Source organism: Empidonax traillii, unplaced genomic scaffold (assembly GCF_003031625.1).
Source record: "Empidonax traillii isolate 1590-97213 ecotype Southwest subspecies unplaced genomic scaffold, ASM303162v1 scaffold1128:size488575, whole genome shotgun sequence".
Lineage (NCBI taxonomy): Eukaryota > Metazoa > Chordata > Aves > Passeriformes > Tyrannidae > Empidonax > Empidonax traillii.
Window position 1 is genome coordinate 386752 of NW_020956321.1, and position 17967 is coordinate 404718.

Below are 17967 nucleotides of genomic sequence, written 5' to 3' on the forward strand. Positions count from 1 at the left end.
AAAGGAGCAGCAGGACAGCAGGAAGAAGAGGTGGCAACCAGGCGAAATATATGGATGAGAACGTGGAACACGTTTCATCTCAGCCTGATAATGCTAATTAGGAAAGGAGATAAAATAATTGGAGCTGGCTGGCCAGACTGTGAAATAAAGCACAGGGTGTCTGACTCTAGCAGCTCTGGCAGGAAAGCAGAGCCTGAGCGTGTACAAATGGAAAGGAGGCTGTGGTAAAACCATGACAGAATAATTAGGAGCAAAGGGATGGAACGAAGAGGGAAAAAAAAAATAAAATAATAAAATTAAAGCTCATTATCTGCAAAAATGACCTTGTCAAATTTGGGCAAAGAGGCTCAAGGCCAAGTTTTGAAAACAGGTCGGTATCAGGCCCGAGACTGACAGCGGCGCAGAACATTCCCCTTATCTTGGTTTCCCAAGAAAAACCACCAGTCAACACAGCTTGGAAAGCTAAACATTGTCCTTGCAGAAGAAAACAAGTCAGTAATTGGAAGCCAGGACATTCCAGCTCTATATTATGCCACAGACCATCTGACCAGAAAGTTTTAAGCATGAAATCTAGACTTTAGCATGCAGAGACGTGACCCTTCTTGAATCCCTGCTACACCACAGAACAGAAACAGGGCAATCCTTTTTCTACCACCTTCAAAATCTACTTTTTACACGGGATTTCATCTTTGCAGGAGGATGAGAGATATTTTGTGAGGATTAAAGAGATGAAAACCTGCCCACAGCGTGCTTAACATCGCTGCATACACTTAAAATAAATCTCCATTTATTCTTTCAAGGTGTGTTTTATGTTTGCAATTAAGCTTGGAGAAAAGTAGGTGGTCCATGGAGTTACTAATTAGAACAGAATCATAAATAAATACATCCATTAACTCAGGAAAAATGCCAAGGGATGAACAGGTATTGGTTCTCATTATCCCTTCTCCTCCCAGCAATATGATTTACTCCTCAGCTCCATCTTCTCCCCAGTTTTCCAAGGGGCACGGTACCTAAAAGCAGGATCTCATCCCTTATATGGAGAGCAGTCAGCAAGTACCAGCACGTTCTGAGGCGAGGGGAGCAGCTATTCCATAAATCTGAAACATGTTCTGGACAACAGCAGAGTTTGCACAGACCACAAGAATGACAGGAATTAACCCCTTTTGTTTACAGCCTTTAAAAAGTGGATCCAGTGTGGATCCAGGGGCGTAAAGGGATAAGGCAGCAGCGACACGATCCGACTCCCGAGTCCTGAAACGCCAACCGCGCACATTTGGAAACGTTCTGCACGTGCTAAATATATAAAAGGAGATTCTCCTTTTTTGTGTGTGTGTTTCAGCTGTCCTAATTAGGAAGAGCTGATTAAAGAACTTATCTGGGAAGGCAGTGCCGTAAACACCAGGCTGTTTGCTGGGGCAGAGGTGTCCGGCTCCCTCCTCTCAGAGAGTTGTTTTCCTTCCTTAGGATTGCTCATCACCCAAGGTAAACATGCCAGGCAGGAGAGCTCCAATTTTCTGAGGCCAGATGGAATTTTTCACAGACCCAACACTGAAGCAAGGTCCTTTCCACAGTCTGAATGTTGGATACTGGTTCCCTGCTGTTCGTGTCATCTTTCCTTCCCATCCCTTTCATTCCTCCCTTCCGTATTGTTTCCCCCCCTCCATCCCCCCTTCAGAATTATTCCTAAGTCCATAACACCACACAAAGTCCTAAATCCCAATTCTTTTCCCCCAGCAGCCCAAATAAATATGATCTGGGAGAAGAGCCACTGTCTCCCCCCCAAAAAAAGGAACTCTGGATGGTTTCCACAGCTCAAGCCGCTGCTCTGCTGCTCTGGGCTGATGTTGCCACATCTGTTTACACTGAGAACTCTTCACCAACACCACAGACTGATTTTCTGGGGTCTTTTTTTAACTGAAATTTAGGTTCTGCAGCTCTCACATGTGCCATCCAGGTCGTAAATACCTCAGGCAAAGGCAGCTCAGAGGTCAAACATCCGACACTTCTACTCCAGAGCCTTCCAGGTTGTTTTAATCCTTTCATCCCGACACTTCCCTCTTGACTTCTAATTAGCTGCAGATACAAGCCCAACCTAAATGCTGGTGTTCTCAGGCCTCACCAAGTTTATTTTATGGTGCTGCCTTTCCTCACGATAAGATCCTTGCACATAAACCTACATATGTTTTTATACAAACACACACGTATATGCATTTAATTGTGGTAAACAAAGGAGAGCTGGATCCTCTGCAAACCCATCTAATGTGCCTGGGAAGCACTTGGGAGCCTGAAAAAGCAAAGCCACACACTTACCTCCGGGAAGAACGTGACTGATGTCATTTGTGTGAAACCACAAATATTTATTTTTAATGAAAAAATACTTAAAGTGTGCCACAGTGTCCATATATTCATTTGAATAGTAGTACAAAGATATGTATTTCTGAGAAAAAGTCTTAAACACTGTAGAAAATAAATGTGGTTCTTAAATTATGTCAAAAGAAACCAGTAAAAAAGTCATGTTTTATACACTGGAATAAAATGAAACGATTAGAGAGAATAATAAATTATAATTACAGTATTTCAAATATCTGCCTCATGCTTTTTTTCTTTTTTTTTTTTTTTTTTTTTCCTTCAGCATTAGTTTTCTAAATGTGTCACGAAGAATAGGCCCTCAGAAAGGCCAGCAGTCAGAATGGGCTTTCAATGTGGATAATTGGATGTGGAGCTGAATAAAGTCCTGGAAAAACGACACCACCGTTGGTTATTCACTGGTACATAAAACATCGTAACATGGCAGTTTTAGGTTTGCACTGAACTATGTATTTTTTGTTCCTGGAAATTAATTTAGTGCTTGTTTTTTTTTTTTTTTTTGTCTTTAAATCAACTAATTTTGGTATAGTTTAATGAACTAAACAGCAATTATGGTCATTAGCGAGGATGTCACCCAAGCGCACTGCACGATGTGCTTACGGGATGGACACGCTGGATTTGGCTCCTTACACAGCCCACGTTAACAAGAGTTTGGAACCCTTTCAGGTCTGATCAAGCACTGCAAAATGTTTAGAACTATAAAGTGCTTCGAAATACAAATCGTTTTTCCTCTTTAGAAACAGGAAAAAAAAAAAAAAAACTCCAAACATGCACTTAAACCTGAAACCTCCACGCCTCGGGACGCCGCGGCTCTGCAGTCAAGCCTCCGTCTTGTGCCACTGGTTTGAAAATTTCCTTTCCCATCCATGGTCAGAAATTCAAATAGTGTCTAAATTGGATTTGTCAGTCTCCTCCTGGTCTTGTTTGTACATGAAGGTTAGAAGGAACAGAGCGATATCCAGGGATGACCAGTAGGCAGTGTGGGACGTGACTGCGGACCAGTATCTGCTCTCCACGAGACCTTCCCTGAGCTCAAAGTCGATCCTGTGCTCCAGTTCCACTGGAAAATGAAGGCGAAACAAAAATGCTGTTAGAACTGTAAAAACACCAGCATGTTTTTGCCATCAGCTTTGGGTTCTGATTCTACTTGTTGGACGTAAAAACACACGTAATATCTCCGTGTTTACATTTCACGGGACGCTCGGCCAAATCGAAGTTTATTGATATGCAAATACATTTTAATACACGTGCGTTTAGCACAAACCTGACCTAAGAGTGGTGCTTAGCTCAGGGAAACAACCAAAAAAAAGCTAAAAAAGGAAACTAAACCTGTTCTTAGAGGTGTTTTCTAACCTAAATGATTCTGCGATGCTAAAGCTCGGGAAAAGCTGGCGTGTTTTTAAGCAGCTGTTTTCCTTATAGTAGCTCTATAAATACATTTATTTATACTTGTTATGATAACTGCAGAGAAATATTCAGCAAATGCTGAGGCCCCACTAGGAAACACTGTCTTTCAGAAGGGGGGGTGCTCAGAACTTTCTGCAATAAATGGATTTCTTGCATTTTTAGTGTCTGTACAAGGAGACTACACCCAATACTACAAGTCCTTTCTACAAAGCTGTCCCTCCACAGCTCTAGCCCTTTTAATATCCTGATTATTCCAAATACATTTCAGCAGTTATCCTTTTATTTCAATGGCTCTTTGATTAATGCCACATTCAAAGCAATTTAACTGGACCGATGGTTGATCTATTGTTAAGGCACTTCAGCGGTCAGAAAATCTCTACAAGGAGCAATAGAATAAAAAAAGGACGAAAAACCTAAAGGGCTGCTTGGCTACAAAAGCCAACCCCCCATACTGAGTCCAAAATGCAGCCATTTATCAAAGCCAGTTTGAAGGAATTTTAATTCTTGGCACATAAAGGGAGCATCGCGCAAGCCACCGGCAAGGAACCGCGCGTCTCCGTGCTCTCCCAGGAGCATCACCCCACTCTGCAGCAAGGAGAGGGAGTCAGAGCCTTGGAATACCAGGAGACAACCGCAGTCATTTCCAGGAAGATGTGTAAATGCAAAAAAAAAAAAACCAAAAAAAAACCCCAGTGGCTCTGCAGGAAGGACGCCCCGACCGGCTCCGAGAGGCCGTTACGGGACTTGGGCGGCTGCCAGACCCCAACACAAGCCGCCCTCTCAGAAGCGAAGCCCTTGGCCGTGGATTGCATCATTCAGCCTGGCTGGCCCCTGCTCCACGTTCTCCTTCTATGGAGCAGGGATGGCTTCCAGCACAGAGGGATGGGGGATCCATACAGAAAGCCCTGGATGTGCCAGCCGTCCCCGGAAAGGAGCTCATGGGCGGCCCTGTGACAGTCACTGTCCTGCCTCTCTATTTCCCTCAAGTCTAAAAGGAGCTTCTTGCCCTCAAACAGTGACTCAGACAGGTTATCTGTTGAAATTAGTGATGAACAGACAGCAATCTATCATGTGAACGCTGTCACAAGATACAACACTCTTGTGACTCCTCTGATGGCAACCCACCCCCCCACACACACCCTGCAGCGATGGGGAGTTCAGAAATAAAATCAACTATGAATTCCCTTAAAGGAAGTACCAATACTAAAAAAAAAAAAAACCCTCAGCTGATAAAATTGCAGTTTATGTTCTGGGTGGTTCAGATCAGGACAGGAGGGGCAGCCTCTGCTTCCAGTATGATGTGTCTTTAAATCCAGATTCCTTCAGAATTGGAATTGTATGGGAAAATTGGAAATGCATGGGGGAGAAAGGGTTTAAACTGACAGAAGGCAGGTTTAGATTAGAGATTAGGGAGAAATACTTCCCTGTGAGTGTCCAAGGCCAGGTTGGATGTGGCTTGGAGCAACCTGGTCTAGTGGAAGTCCCTGCCCACGGCAGGGGTGGAATGAGATGGTCTTTAAGGTCCCTTCCCACTCAAACAGGAACAGATTCACGGAATCCCAGGATGGTTTGGGTTGGAAAGGACCTTAAAGCCCATCTCGTTCTACCTCCCTGCCATGGGCAGGGACACCTTCCACTATCCCAGGTTGCTCCAAGCCCCATCCAACCCGGCCCTGGACACTTCCAGGGATCCAGGGGCAGCCACAGCTCCTCTGGGCAACCTGTGCCAGTCTGTCAGGTGGCCTCATCACTCACCTGTGGGTTCGAGGAAGCCCGAGCTGCTGTGGGGTAAAGGTGGTGTTCCAACAGTTGTGGCCTTCTTGTCCTCCCCCTCAGCTCCTTCTTTTCCCGTCTCCATTGTCTGTGGGGTTGTGCTGGATCGGCCAAACCTCGAGAAGAGCATCCCTCCGAGGCCCTTCCCGATGCTCGCGGCTCCTGCATCCGGCACGGAGGGGAGGAAAAAAAAAACAAACCCAAGGAGCATAAATCAAACTGCAAATTAAAGTCAGTGTAGCACCCACTAATTAGAGCTGAGTGACAGGCGACTGAAAACACTCCCCATGCTTTTGCAGGGTGGGAACAGCTCATCTGACTGAAGAGTGCACTGTTTATCCCGAGACTAATCTTGTGTGCAAGCAAAAGCTGTAATTTGGAAACTGCTTTGGGGGGGGGGGGGAAACACACGAGATTACTCGTGCAGCGAGAAATCTGGTACTTCTGAGGATATGTCGTAATTCCTCTCTCATAAAAAGTCTAGGAGAAAATGCTTTATAGCAATGCTGGCACCTCCTGCACTTAAGAATCCCATCGGGACGTTTAAGACATTCCTCTTGTTAAGGGTCCTTAAGTTGGCATTGCCCTTCCAGACATTTAAAAATGTTATATCATCCTTTAAAAGGACTGTTTTGGCTGCTCAGGAAGACGAGTTTAAAAGTTAAGAGCAGCTATGTCATGTTTTATCCCGACTTTGCTGCCACCTCATGGACAAGACATTAACGTCACTATAGTAACCCAAAAAAAAAAAAACAACCCCACGCTTCTTTGAAATACCACACATTTCTACTTAAGGACTAAACTGCTTTTATATACTTTACTTATTTGATTGGGAAGATTCCTGGCACGAGGATTCTTTCAAATCCCACACAGAGAGCTAAAGAAAAGCCTTGGGTCAACAAAAACTGCAAGTGCATGCTCAATTATAAGCTCCAGTGAAGGGGGTGTAAGCTCACTCAAACCAGGGCTTATTTTGACTCAGAAAGCCAGAAGGGAACAGACTATATATTGAAACAGCCTGAATTTCCTATTGTAGAATCATGAGTTAAAAATAACTGTAACAGTTTACATGGTGTGATTTTTCTCCTGTTCGCCAATAGCAGAAAATGTAGTCAGAAAACAAGCTTTAATTTAACTTTTTCTCCCATGAAGTAGAGTGGAAACTATTAAACCATTGGGATGTTACTTCAGTAAGAGAGACAAAAGTAAGGAAGCAAAGAGCATAAACTACATCATCTTCCAGTAAGCCGTGATTCCAGCATACGTAAACTGTAATTCAAAGTAAATGTCAGCTGGGGTTAAAACAAAAAAAAATTAAACAAAAACTGTCTGATTCTGTAGAATCATGGGACCTTAAAGATCATCTCATTCCAGCTCTGTTCTGTGGGCAGGGACACCTTCCACTATCCCAGGTTGCTCCAAGCCCCGTCCAACCTGGCCTTGGACACTTCCAGGGATCCAGGGGCAGTCACAGCTTCTCTGGGCAACCTGCCAGGGCTTCACCAGGAATTCCTTCCCAATATCCCATCTAACCCTGCCCTCTGGCAGTGGGAAGCCATTCCCTGTGTCTGTCCCTTCATCCCTTGTCTCCAAGTCCCTCTCCAGCTCTCCTGGAGCCCCTTCAGGCACTGGAAGGGGCTCTAAGATCTCCCTGGATCCTTCTCTTCTCCAGGCTGAACCCCATCCCATCTCTCCCAGCCCGTCCCCAGAGCAGAGTTTTCTCGTGGCTCAGCACCAGGGAGGTGTGAAGCTCCACAGGGATCTCCTGTTCCTGACCCCAAGGGCCCAGAGGACGTTACCCAAGATGCTGGCTTTGCCGATGTTGGTGATGGACTCCCCGTAGTGCCGCCGCACCATCACCGGCGACGTGGTCGGGCTCGGCGCCGCCGAGGCGCTCTCGCTGTCAGCAGCTGAGGTAGGTTCTTTCGTGGGGTTGAGGAAACTTGGCTTCATGTGCTCGTAGGGGAGAGGGTTAGCGGTGTTGTACCAGTGGATCTGGACAGGCGAAATGTTGCTGTAGTGTTTCAGAATCAGGGGTTCTAACCTGTAGGCCTGCAGGATGGAAATTCAAAACAAAGCAAAGCAAAGCAAAGCAAAACAAAAACGACCTCTGAGCGTCAAGGCTAGAAAACCATCACGTTCTTTTTCGCATACAGAGTCCTCTCCAACCTCAAATCCAAAACAGCAAAGCCCAGAAAGTGACAGAATTTTGGCGTCGTGGTCTGACTCACTTTTATTTTCACAGGGAAGTTTACTTTCACCTGGAAGATTTATCAGCTGCCCAGCTGTTTGTGCATTCACTTTTGCACATGTCCCTGCAACACCTGTACTGCAGGTTGTTAGGAACACACCAGTTACTATCACATGGTTGTTACCATGCACTGCCAGAGCAAACTTGACATAAAGTTAAGCTGATTCTGCACAGCAGAGAGGGAGGAACTGGCTGTGTAAATGTTTTTTTCTGATGACTCTTTGTTGTCATCAAAAGATGACTCTTTTGTTGACCCTGTGCAAATCGTGAATTCTGCTTATTAAAAAAATATTTTTCTATTGATTCTTTGTTATTCTTTGTTTACTTAAGTGTAGAAAAACATTCTGCACTTCTTTATCTTAAAACTAAGTGAAGTTACTATCTGTGGGACCACAGACTGACCACGTCCTGGACATCCCAGGAAAATTCTGATTTTGGAGTAGCTGGAGCTGAACACGACCTTGGGATGAGCAGAACCAGCATGTTTGAAAAGAAGTCTGAATATACTTAAATTCAAGCACTTTCAATACAAAAGGATCCCCAAATTGCTATTCTAGATGAAATTCCAAATCAAGTTTGGATCAAAGAAGTTGCCAAGGTGATGCAGTTTCATCATCCCTGCCTTTTGTAACAGATAATGCTGGTTTGTCTAGGGAAGAGTGTAAGGACAGGGTAAAGCTACACCAATAATTCTCACCCAATCACTATCCCACCTCTAACAAGCTGTTATTCAGGATCCTTTGGGAAAAAAATACCATCTTTTTTTCTCCTATAGCACCTTGTAAACCGCTTGTGAAGCCTTTTCTAACAGCAGTATTATCTTCGAACAGACGAGGTTTAGTGGGAGTCGGAAAGTTAAACACAAAATCCTCGTCTGAAAAGGATTATTTCTTTGCAATAAAAAATAATCAGGGTAATCTCAAATATTATGCTTATTAATATGAAAAGAGAAGCAAAATATATGATACCAATATATGATAGCAATTATTTGTAGGAATTGTTATTCTTCAGTTCTAAAACCCAAATCATCGTAAAATAATCATCCACAAATCGTCCTCTGCTGGAACACACTCGGTGTTGATTCACACACTTTGCAGGTCACACATTATCAGAGAGCTGATGCTTAAAAACAGTCAAAGTAAAAGCTTGCAATTAAGACTCACCACTGGATCTGTTGGGTGAAAAATATTTAATAAGCGGTTACAAATCGTCCTGGGCAGAATATGGTCCTGACTGCCACTGTTCCCTGGACGGATGCCACGCAGTGCCAAAAACACTGCTAATGGAGATCCCATACAGAAGAAATTCTCAACCTAAGGAGAGATTTCACCCATGTTAATAAGGATGGAAACGATGCCTTTTAATACAGGAGGATTCGATTTCTCTCACCACTGATTTCCCACTTCCAAGGAGGGACTCAGATAATATCGGTCAGTTAAAATGGAGAAGGTAACCCTAACATACATACATGGAGGTTAAATTTCCCACTTCCTCTGGCTGCATGTTGTGGTGCTACACAGCTGGAAAACCAAGAAGCAAGTCGGATATTTGAACTCAAGAGTTCTACCAACACTGGAAAGGCGGGAGCAAGAAGAGTTTGGACGGCAGCGAGGAACTACGATGAGCCTGATTCCTCCTGAACCTTCCCAAAGCCCACCACACCTCTTTAAGCTTATCCCTAACCAAGGATCCTGTGATTTTTTTTTTTTTTTTTTTTTTTTTTTGCTACAGGCACCCCAAAACACCTGGTGTTCACTGAACAGAATGGTGCTTGTCACGAGTGCCACCACGTCCCACGCTGGGAACCACAGCCCGGGGGACAGGGGCGGCACTGAGGGTTCCTCACATCACCCAAAGCTGCTGTGACCTTGCCCTAAGTCCTGCCTCCAACACCAACAGGCAACTGAGCAGACCTGAGCTGACACACCTGCCAGAGGTCACCGAGCCTGCACTGGGGGGAACAACTTTTGGTCACTGCCAACCTGAGGTTGGGATTCAGCGGTGACCTAGAGGTGAATGGCTTCATATCCCCGTTACCAATCCTCAGACACTGTCTCCTAGAAACATCAAACGTTACAATTAGGTAGTAAAACATATTTCCATAAGTAAAAATTACTTTTTAACCTCCTCTTTTTTTTAAAAAAAAAGTAATTTTACCATTATCAGATCCTCATGGCTACTTTCGCTAGGAGTTGCCCAGAGTGCAGGGCACTACAAGTGGGCAACCTCCTAGTGTGCTGCTACTCAACCAGCAAGAGAAACTGCTGAATTCTTTTGCTAAATGGGACGCTTGGAATCCCATGTGCCTTCCCTGTATGCCAGCACATGGAGTGAGAGCGTAGGAATAATGGCCCGTTTCATCTCTCGGATTCCGGCGCTGCACAAAACATTCCATCCTCCTCTGACTTGGCACTGGTACCCCACCTCTGCCTTCCAAAAGAATGCCTAAGTGCCAGCTCAATGGGGAAAGGAAACTCCAGGTGTTCAGCATGGCTATTCGATGCCACCTGCAGCAAAGCACAGCTCTGTCATCTGTGCTGTCACTCGGGTCGAGTGCAAAGCTGTTTCCCTTTCTTATAACCCAGCCCCACACAGACTTTACATTCTGGCAGTTTGGACAAAGAGCTGTCTCATCCTCAAATACAATAGAAACAGATATTCCCAGTGCAATCCTCAAAATTGAATAAGTAACCTTTAACCCTGCCCATCTGATATTCCCGTGTCGAGCATCTGAAGTGCACAATTACGGCTTTTCTGCTTCAGAAAGAAATCAGACAGCTTACACTGCCAGCTTACACTCAGCAGAGGCTCAAAAGAGACTGAGAAAAACCTCAAAAGGTAACTGGTTTCAGTGGTTACACGGTGTGTGGCTTTTTGTTCCATTGTTTCTATTGATAAACACAAGATTGGCCGTGCCCAGATGCTTTCTCGGAGGGCACTGCTCTTTGCTGTGCCTTCTTACTTGCAAAAGCCTTTCATCCTGCTCCTCCAGCTTACAAAGTCAAAGTGCCAGCTGGTGGGCACCTTAGCAGGTGGCACCAGATCAATACTGAAGCAGTGAATGCTAAAAATCAAAAAGTTTGCACTGAAAGGGTGGTCAGACATTGGAACGGGCTGCCCGGGGCAGCGGTGGAGTCACCACCCCTGGAGGCACTTCAAAGCCGCGTGGATGTGGCACTTGGGGTCGTGGTTTAGTGGTGAACAGGCCTTTTCCAACCTTAACAGTTCTATTATTCGATGATTTTAAAAACAAAGTCCTTTAAATTGCAGCCATCAGACTGTCAGTGCTGTTGGAACGTGGCTGAAGATCAGGCTGCTGTGTGCTGAAACCTGCTGGGAACAGAGGACTAAAATCTTTATAGAAAGGACTCAAATCTTTACAGCAAACACGTATTAATTTTGGTGTTTCTCTAGGAGCAAGAGTGGGGCATTGCACGTCTGTTCCTGTAAATGTTCAGCAACAGAGGAGACATGTTTATGAACATGACCTTTCAGTGCAGCACTTTTCTCCTGGTTATGATTCATAAACAGAACACTTAATGAATTTATTTGTATTTTAAGCAGAAGCTGAGCCAAGTAGTCATCCATTTAACTTAAGACTGCAGTATTTTCATAATTAAATTTAAAACAACAACAAAAAAAAAGCTGAATGAGTCAACAGGAGTGACGCAGCACAGCCCTTTTGTGCATTGGTACAAAATGTGGGGGGGGATGGGACAAATGAACGTGAAGCACAAGCTGGAGCTTCTTCCAGCAGAGTTTCTGTAACCCTGGGTGAATGAGGAGTGCTCAGGAATCCTGAAGCCATTTGGGCCAGCACATTGCAAGCCCAGATTTGAATGAATTCCCACCTCAGAACCAAGGTGCCACTGAGGTACATCCTGCCCTCCTCTTCCCGACAGACTGAAAATCACCCAACGACACTGTTATTTTCATACATCACAGAGCCATAAAGGGTATCACACCATTCCCCATGGGACCATGTTCTTCAGCCTCTTTAGCCTTTAACTCCAATTCCTCTTACATATCTGGTGAGGAGAAGACTGTCCTTTTAAGCTTTGCATTTACAAGAGGTGTTGGCTTTGCTTTTAACCCAGATAGCTCCTACTGGTTTAGCAGATAATTCCATCTGAGGAGAAGGAGAGAGAGAGAGAGAGGAAGAGAGACAAAGATACCTCACCCTCGAGTTCCCATTCTGGTGGCTTGTCCAACATACTACTGGGCTCCATATCTTTATGTTTTGTAGGTTTTTCTCCTCTCAAAAGGGTCAGTCCAACACCCAGATGGTTTCCTCTAATATTACATACAAAGTAAGCTGCTGTATTTATCCTTGCACCTGTCTTGCCAAAAGCTACCTCTGTGCTCCCTCAACATCAACTCTTCTTCATGCAGGACCAGTGACTCGGTCTCATCCTGGGGAGCTCAATTTGTTTCACTCCATAAAAGAGCCAGTACAGCTCCACATGCCCATTCCATGGAGTTAGAGGAGATCAGTGACCAAATACTCCAAGTCTCCTGCCTTGCACAGACCAAATAATTAGTGGATCAAGCATTTTTTTTTTTTTTTTGTGGGGAACAGCAACTCCTGATCGAACCAGAGCTCTGCTCTGCCATGAGGAGCCAAGGGGAGGTGGTTGGTACCTACAAAGCAGTTTGTTCTCTTTCAACAAGCCAGCCACCCTCTCTGTAAGCTGGACTGCCTTGCTGATGAGCAATCCTATTTCACTTCCAGGGAAAGCCTCTCTCTCTCTGGAGCTCTGCCCCCACCCATGGGAGTCACTTGCGTAAAGCTCCACACAACAAAACATCTTCCTGTCAGCAAGGGTAAGATAAAAGATGTACTGCATTGGAAAAAATGACCTGAAAATTATCTATCTAATCTATTTAGGTAGATAATGTCCTCTTTTCTTCCCTCTTTCTTTCCTCCTCCATCTAAAAAAAGCAACTGTTCGAAAAACCTTCAGTTTAAACACAACTGAGTGAAGATTAATCTTTCACAGAGCTGGGGGAGTATCAGCCTGACTCCAGCTTCCTTGATGGTGGAGATAACAGCCTGACACAGGCTTTCAAGCAGAGATGAAAAGGACAAGGCTGTGACAAAATGAATTATGGTTCGTTTCCTCTTTTTTACGGCTCAAGATTGACCTTGGCTTCCAGGAGCCCTTCTGAACTCAAGAGGAAAGAAAAATGGCAAGTTAAGAAACAATAATCTCTTTTATTCTCATCTATCATGTCACATTTTTTTATGGTTTAATATTTCAGGATTGAGTTGAGGAACTAGAAGGTGTCGGGCATCCCACCCAGAAACCGGAAAATGCCTTTTCCCAACGATAAGGAATTCTAGCAATTTGTGCAGCTGATTAGCAAGCAATCTGTTTCAGGAGACTAGAAGTGTGCTGACTGTCAGACCAGAATAATTTGGAGGGGAAATCCACTGCTGGAGGAAATTCAATCAGATTTGCTCAGAGATGTGACATGTTAGAAGTAGTTCCCCAAGGAAAATGGATTATTCAACTAAGTAGAAGTGAATTTGTTTAAGATACGTGATTGATGTAATTTCCCAAATGGCTTTTACCTTCCCATAGAGCTGTATGTGTGTGTGTAGTGCAGTAACAATCTATATACAAGTTCATATATTACATATATTTATTATTTATATATTTAGATATATATGTTTAGATAAATGTTTACATATAATTACACATAAACAGACATAATAGAATCATAGAATGCTTTGGGTTGGAAGGGACCTTAAAGCCCATCTTGTTCCAACCCCCTGCCATGGGCAGGGACACCTTCCACTAGCCCAGGTTGCTCTAAATTTATTACAAATATATATCTTTGTAACAACTAGTAAGATATGAATAGAGTACCATGTTCACACACACATACACACACTTCATCCAACACAACCAAATTATTCTACCCAAATCATGTCTAGGGACATGGGACAAAAAATAAGCAGAATGACTCATTACAGGTGTATTTTCTGTAGCAAGCAAGAACATTCAGGAAAAACCTCTCAGACATACATACCTTAAATTTTAAGACAGGTGGTTTTGCTATGGTGGATGCCTTTAACCCATGTAACCTCTCTTCTATCTCTCTCAACCTAGAAAATAGAGATCTTTCTGAGATCCAATAAAAAATGCAGCTTTAACCTCTCTGATCCAAAACAGGCATTCCTGTGGGGGTCCAACAGTTTTGTCTGCTGGGAAGAGAGAGTGATGGTGTCAGTATTTCTTGGAGCAGCTCAACTGATTAAGAATCAGTGTATGTCAAATCCTGTTCCTCTGACCACAGAAGGAATCAATCAACACGTGCCAGCTCCCTTGTTCACCCACCCCAAGCATCTGCCCACCCTCCTTCCTCAGGAGCAGGTGACTCACCTCCTGTTTCCTTGGTGATTTTTGCAGCCAAATCACCTGCTTTATTTTGCTTTAAAAACCCAAACAATGCCAAAGCCACAGGAAACCCCATGGCTCGAGCATTATGGAGTTCTGCACTGCGGTGGAACATCTGGAGGACTGTGTCCCACCCTTTCAACTACCATTAAAAAAGGCTGTTCACCTGTTTTTCTAGTTATCCCAAATTAAAAAAGCAGCTGCAATATAAAGCTCACATACGGATGGGCAAAACTGTCCCCAGTCCCAGTAGAATTCCAGAAGTTACAGTCTGTTTTCCATCGTTTCAGACTGAATTGAATTAAAAGGGCTCAAGAAATAGAGAGCCACTCTTTCTATAGAGAAGTGCCAGTGTCAAATGATACTTGGGATTATTGTGGATCCAACCAGAAGCACTTCAGAGGATGACTAAGGAGCTGGAGCATGGGAGTGAAAATGGTCATTTTTTTCCCCTGATCATATGCCAGGGATACGCCTGAAGGGTCATCTTAGCACTGGAACACTTCATTAGGCTTCTTAACTTCCCCTCTCTCAGAAATATTGCACTTTTTATCCAGCCTTGCAGCTGATTGAGATGTCCTGTACCACTCCCTTATGACACACATCCCATCCTGATTGCAAGCGCAGCAGGGCATCTGCTGCTGTATTAATGCTTCCAAAGTACCACCAATACTAAGAACAGGCTCCAGGAAGGAACCAAAAAACTATGATTCATGATTTATCATGTCCCACTTGAAAGGCTGAAGCTCAAGTTACCGTTATTAGGTTCTCTCTCTAATGGGTGTCTCGTAACACCTTGATATCCCCATCCTTGGAAGTGTCCAAGGCCAGGTTGGACAGGGGTTAGAGCAACCTGGTCTAGTGGAAGGTGTCCCTGCTCATGGCAGGGGGTAGAAGTGGATATCTTTAAGGTCCCTTCCCATCCAAAACCATTCTATGAGTCTGTGCGGATTCGGAGCTCCTCCAGCAGGGCCTGCACAGTCCTGTGTTTAGCATCTACCACCCAGCCCCAGCAGAGGAACATCACCCACAGAGGATAACAGCCACAGTGGGTCCTGGGAACGCTCCAGGGGCATTATCTAGGGCTGTGGTTTTCTCCTTTAACAACTGGAAGTGGGTGCATTACCGTTGTTTAGTTATGTAAAGTTCCTCGAGCAAACGCTGCTCCTCGTAGCTCATCCAACGGTCTTCCAGCTCCTCCTCCTCCTTCTGCAGCAACTGTTCATAAAGCCTGACTGGATTCCAGCCAGTCATGATGTCGTAGGTGATGACACAGCCCAGCGAGTGGGACACGATGGAGACTTTCCCTCCTTTCTCCTCAAACTCCGGATTCCGGGAGCAGAAGAGCGTGTAGAGCCGGTTCAGCTCCTGCTGCAGCCCCTTCACCAGCTGTTTGACAAGAGGGTGGGGAAAGACAGTTAAATACCAACATCTCATTGCTCCTGTTGGTGTTCAGGAATGTTCACATCCTACACTGAGCCTTTCCTGGGATGAGCACGGAGGTCTGGGCACTTTGGCTGGGAAGACGAGCACCATCTCAAGGCCGGCCAGCAACAGCTTGGCTGATTGTCACTGACTCCAGTGGTTCATCTGCCCCCCTCCAGAGCCAGCACCAACCACCACACAGGACAAGTGGTGACCCCAGAACTGCTACACCACACAGCCCAAGGCACTGAATTGAAATAAACACTTTAAAACAAACGACAGTTGTGCTTAAAGCACTTCACAGCATCCTCTGAGGTGAACAATGCAAGGTATCTGCTTTTCACCAGCACAGCAGTGCCTTTTAGCACAGTGGTATTTCCCTTCTTGCTTGATTCTCCCTCATTTTCTCCACTTTTTCACAGCACTGGACATTTCTCCTGTGTCAGAGGTCCAGCTCCTTTTTTAACTTAAGGAGGATGGAAGGAGCCTGAGCCACACATGATCTGGAATCAACTACTACCACTTCTCCATTTATCAAAGTGAGCAACAGCATTCCTACCTCACTGGAGGGAACTGGGAAGAGAAATCCATTAAAATGGAAGTGCTCAGACACTAAAGTGAGAGCCTGAATGGGTTCTGGGGGAAAAAAAAAAAAAATCTTCAAATTGCTTTTGGATCTTGAAGTCATCAAGCCTTTCAATTCCCCTGCCTGGCTTGCAAGGAGATGGAGCTTTGTGTCCTCCTTCCCCTCCTACACCTGCACTTACTGTGAATTCTTCCAAAGGAATCTGAATGAAAGGATGCTGCTAAGGAACAAAATGCCTCATCTCAGGTAAAAGGATAATCCAGGAGGAGAAAAAGCACAAATGAGGCAAGGCAGAGACAGAATTTGAACACTTTATACAAACAGTGCCAAGAAAAATACTCTTCCAGTTACAGGTTTTCTAGGAGAGTTTTTTTGGGAAGAAAAGGAAAAAAAAAAAAAAGGAGTGCAACATGGTTTTTAAATATCACAGACTAATCCATAGTATTACAGCAATAAATATATATTGGTCCTATGAGCCTCTGACAAGCTTATCTGCTTGGAATCCCAAACTATAGGATAAGGAGGTTCAGATTCACAGCAAGTATTTTAGGGTGAGATGTTGAAAACCAGGAGATTTGGGAGCTGGCCAATATATATAAAAAAATAAGGCATCTTTGCCTGTGGAACTCAGCATGGAAACTGAGCAATGCTTCCAGGCTATGGCACAGGGGAGGACAAACAAGAAATTGCAAATCATTCCCTTGTCAGCAACGGGAAATTAAAGCTATAGAACATGTAATTTCAACATGATTTTTCAAGAGCCTGAGTCATTACCGAATATAAATATGAATAGCACCAGGACTGTCAGTGTTTGATACACATTTTACTGAGTGAGGATCCACACAACAAACCTGATGCCTGAAGCACTGTGAAATGATTAACAAAGCCTTGTAACAGCTTGGAGAAATGAGTATCAGAACACCTATTTTCAAGTATTTCTGACGGTGGTGCTGCCTCTTCTTGCATTTGGGTCTATGCAGACTGAGGGCACCACTTTCACACATGAACAAACAGAAGTCTCAGCAAGAGCTGGAGCTGAAAATATCAATCAGGACTAGCTCTGGCTGGCTGATATTTTCCCCATTTAAAAAGATTTTGATTAAAACCCAGAACAAAACAGCAGGGATCAGCTGAAATCAAAGTGGTTTGGGATTCCTGCCAGGAGCTCAGTGAAACGAGGGAACACTGATACAGAATCACAGAATGGTTTGGGTTGGAAGGGACCTTACAGACCATCCTGGTCCAAACCCCTGCCATGGGCAGGGACACCTTCCACCAGCCCAGGTTGCCCCAAGCCCCATCCAACCTGGCCTTGGACACTTCCAGGGATCCAGGAGCAGCCACAGCTTCTTTGGGAAACCTGTGCCAGGGCCTCCCCACTCTCCCAGCCAAGAATTCCTTCCCAATATCCCATCTAACCCTGCCCTCTGGCAATGGGAAGCCATTCCCCTTTGTCCTGTCATTCCAGGCCCTTGTCCCAAGTCCCTCTCCAGCTCTCTTGGAACCTCTTTAGGCCCTGCAAAGAGCTCTCAGGTCTCTCTGGAGCCTTCTGTTCTGCAGGTGAACTCCCCCAGCTCTCCCAGCCTGTCTCCAGAGCAGAGGTGCTCAAGTCCTTGGAAAATCCTGGTTGGACACTGATTCCAACCCTGCTTTTCACCGTCCTGCTCCTTAAATATGAGCTGTTACTGGGGAGTTAGGCAAAAACGTGGACATCAGCTAGGAAACTGCACATGGGTTTCCAAACAGCTGCATAC

General features: G+C 44.7%; 1 protein-coding gene across 1 annotated transcript in view; it reads right to left on the bottom strand.

The window, feature by feature from the left end:
* Positions 1-2336: 2336 nt before the first annotated feature.
* DDHD1 (DDHD domain containing 1) overlaps positions 2337-17967 on the bottom strand; it is a 63980-nt gene continuing 48349 nt past the window's right edge. Inside the window, exons 9-14 of the mRNA XM_027905166.1 lie at positions 15329-15591; positions 13835-13910; positions 8962-9111; positions 7347-7599; positions 5530-5709; positions 2337-3427 (exon numbers count right to left, since the gene is read on the bottom strand). Of these exons, the coding sequence (XP_027760967.1) occupies positions 3246-3427; positions 5530-5709; positions 7347-7599; positions 8962-9111; positions 13835-13910; positions 15329-15591 (1104 nt within the window). The 3' untranslated portion in view covers positions 2337-3245. The remainder of the gene's footprint in view (positions 3428-5529; positions 5710-7346; positions 7600-8961; positions 9112-13834; positions 13911-15328; positions 15592-17967) is intronic.